At 35.2% G+C, this 3,794-nt stretch overlaps 1 protein-coding gene across 1 annotated transcript; it reads left to right on the top strand.

Moving 5' to 3' along the window:
* The first annotated feature begins 64 nt into the window (after positions 1 to 64).
* Positions 65 to 1,746, top strand: Elp6 (Elongator complex protein 6). The gene has a single exon (XM_071587979.1). It carries the CDS (start codon positions 230 to 232, stop codon positions 1,004 to 1,006), a length of 777 nt encoding a protein of 258 aa, XP_071444080.1. The 5' UTR covers positions 65 to 229; the 3' UTR covers positions 1,007 to 1,746.
* The last annotated feature ends 2,048 nt before the right edge of the window (positions 1,747 to 3,794 follow it).

Below are 3,794 nucleotides of genomic sequence, written 5' to 3'. Positions count from 1 at the left end.
ATTTAGCACGTCAACTTTACCAAAACAAATGATGAACGTATATCTGACTGCAAAGCAGCACTCAAGTTTATGGCTTTTGATTTAAGTAGGGCAGCCGTCTAATTTGTTTGGTTATCAGTTACCAGTGTTATAACTCGAAGAAGGAGATTGCTTGAAAGGGATAAAGAATAAATTTCTCCTACCATAAAAAGATTTTGTATGGTGACGTAACGTCTCATTTCGCCTGAGGATGGCTAATGATTTGTGTATGGCCCTTGAGCTTGATAAGGAGGAGTTACCCGGAAAAGTGATAGCGATTGCTGAAAATCGTGGCAGCAACGGTAATTTTGTTATTAGTGCAGTGATATGTCATTGTATTGAAAACAAAATACCTATTTGTCTTTTGGCATCGCATAATACTTTTGGGCATTATCATAATGTGTGCATCAAGATGGGTGGAAACCTTCAGAAGCTCAAAGGGGAAGGCTTTGTGAAGTGTTTAGACGTTATGAAAATGGTAGAATCAAATTTCACTACTGAATTAAAGGAAAACTATATTTTAGGCATAGGAAAAGAAGAATTGTTCCTTAAAGATTTATTTCTAAAGTTACGGAGGGACGCTCAGAATTTATTTGATCTTTACCACAAATATCCTTGTATCATTATTGATGATATAGCGGATTTCCTTATTTTGGGATGCAGTGCTTCACTAGTTCTAAGCTTTTTCCAATATTGTCGAAATATGCTTTTAGAAATGAATGGCTGTTCCCTTGTATCATTATGTCATAATGGAAAAGATGATGCTGAGTCTATGAAAGTGATTGCTGGCATAAGCCACATGTGTAATATCAAAGTTGAAGTAAGTGGTCTAAGTACTGGATTGAGTGGTGAGGTGTCTGGAGTGTTGAAAGTTGACAGGAAGGTCAATGACAAGTCCCCCGCCAGGTCGACGAAAGAGTATCACTTTAAGTTGGAGGAAAGACGTATTGTTATGTTTTCTCCGGGTACGTCTCCTGCTTTCGTGTAATCATTGGTTTGTGTTGTAGGTTACAGGAAAGCTCTTTATGTTATTATTAAGCCCTTATATGCTCCACCAAAGTTATAAGGAAAAGTGGTATTTCTTAAGCACACAAATACATTTCAATATACCATGCGTGTCCTCGAATTTAAAATGACTAAATTATGGAATATTTCTATTTCCTTGATTTGTTATCCATATCAAAGTTTTGTAACTAAAGATGTTGGTTTTTGAGTTAATATTTTCTTGATTCTTGACGGCCATGTCAAACTTTGTAATAAGTTTGCCATGATGACCGTGATAATGCCATTGGAATGGCGCTCAAAGAGAACATGTACTTCTCTAATAAGAATTTTACCTAAGGTCTAAAATTTTACACCTTATGGAAAATTTCGTGGTATATGAAATTAATAAAAAATTATGATAAAGATGGATCTGTATACTTAATTTCGGTAATTACGCTATTTATGTGCCATTTTAAATATTAATTCTAATTCATATCCTTTGGAAAAAAATCATCTCTAAAAGCAAAGTACTTATGCTGACTTCTTGGTAACTAGGAGAAGAGCCTTGAGGCTTAAGAGAGAGGTGAATATATGCGACCACATAGAGTACAAAAAATAATATAGTGACCAAAAGTACTCCCAAGTAAGGCTGTTCTCATAGTAATTCCTATAGATAATTCATGATTGCATGTATTGTTTTGGGTAAATTACAGTCAAATAAAGAAAAGAGGATTTTGTGAGGAATCCTGAATATTTATTTTTTTTATTTTGCAGAAATTAAGCTCCTCTAGTGGGTTTGAGAATAGCTTAAGTACATGTAATAGGCAAACTATCTAAAATGGCTCTGTTGCTCATGTAATAAGAGCCTTGTCAGAATTTTCATATTAGTGTGTAGAGCCTTTATGGTTAAAAATCTCTTTGGGAAAGTCTTTTTTTAAAGGTTATTAGGTAGACACTTTCATGTATTTAACGAGGTAATTTCATTTTAGAGTGCCAGTGGGAATACATCCTCATCAAAGATAACCCTAATTCTGTTTGTTACTGGTACCAATGACTGGATGGCTGTTATGTTCGCCTAATTACATGAAAAAGATAACTGAAGGTGCCAAAAGAAAAAAAAGAATGAACAAATTAATTAATTGACAAACTGAACAAATTAACATTTAAATGTCCCACTCATTTTTTCTTCTAGTCTTAGGACAAATAAATCATTATTATTTTAATACTTCGATGTATGTATATCTTTAATACACCCCCCCCCCCATGAATAGTTCATGCGTTTTAGAACTAGCTACTTGAAGTGCAGTCATTTAATAAAAAAAACTATTTATTCCCAATTAAAAATAAAGAATTAACACAAATTTGACTGATTCACTCAGTTCAAGATAGTAATGTGTTAAAAAAAATTAAAGCTTGTTGAAAAATGAATTAAATTTGAAATGAGCAAACAAGACCAGTCATACTATTCTCAAGCAGTAAACATTCTTATGCAGACTCCAAATTAAATTTACCATCACTTCTTGTCTATCCCATATTGGACCGACTCAGTGAGTAATCAGCAGGAATATTGTCTAATTTTATCAATTAAAAAAAATATTCAAAAAAAAATCAATTCCACCTTTTGTTTCTTGTAATACTACTTGATGTCTTAATTGTTTGTGTATTGTGATGGTGTCAGATTCTTGGCCATTGATTGATAAGGGCAGTCGACTGGCACCTGTGGTAATTTGTTCCGTTGTGGATAGGTGTGAGTAATATGGTAGAAGTGAAATATTCAGGTGAGGATTAGGGGAACCCAGCATTGGTATTAGTCTATTCTTAACAAAAGGGATCCACAATTTAATTCTCCATCTGATATACTCAACTTTAAGTGCTCTCCACAAAGCACCTCAAGTAGGGGCTGGGATGGCACTGAAAAATCCTGCCAGTGCTGGGAAATGAGCCCTGGGTTGGGAAGCAGTACACTTGTCACCACATTAACCTTTATCTCCTTGTCCCATTCCATAACAAAAGTTGCCAGGGGATTGGGTCAGTTTTTCTTGACCTAATTTATTTTAAAGTTTCACATCTGCAGTAGTTCTGTTGTTGAGTCTTGAGTCTCCCCCTTCCTCCTCCTCTCCTAATGTCTAATAACAGCAAATCTAATGCTTCCCCCAAGTTTCATATCAATTTCACAATCCACTACTTATTTTAATTTTATTGTCTCTTTGTTCAGAGTGCTTGCAGCTTCCCATTTTTCTAAGCGTTGGGCCGAGCTACACATCAAAAAACTGCCTTGTCATGTGTGCCACAGTTCGAAGTATGCATACTGCTCTTCTCCCTTTGCCTTTAAGGAGTACATGTTGAGTTAATGGCGGCCATATTCTCACATCATTAAAGCAGAGTCTGATTTAGTTATTTAGCTTTCCCATTCTTTTGTGTTGAATTTGTATGCCATTGGAAAATGCAATTTCTGGGAGTTGCTTATTGAACTGCTTACTTTGGAATTCACCTCCATTTTTGACTGGAATGTTTTTTTCTTCCATTATCTCACTCTAATGGAGCTGCTTCCTTTTCATTTTTCCCTGGTAATTTGTTGCCTAGTATTCATTCTTCATTGATGCCATAGCCTTGGGCAGTTGACTGTTGATGTGATGTGTTCAAAATGTTGGTACTCTATTTTAAAGTGACAAAGCCACAGACACCTTTCCCAGTTGATCTTCCTCTGAGACGACATTCATTTGGCATATGAGCTTCTCTACTTGCAACTACTGTTTCAAAACAATAAAGGCCCTTGCTAAAAATATTTTGCA

This window comes from Hetaerina americana, unplaced genomic scaffold, assembly GCF_022747635.1.
Source record: "Hetaerina americana unplaced genomic scaffold, ioHetAmer1.1.p SCAF_3, whole genome shotgun sequence".
In the NCBI taxonomy this organism is placed as follows: Eukaryota; Metazoa; Arthropoda; class Insecta; order Odonata; family Calopterygidae; genus Hetaerina; species Hetaerina americana.
The sequence above is the reverse complement of the archived record's forward strand: the minus strand, read 5'-3'. Positions and strand labels throughout refer to the sequence as shown.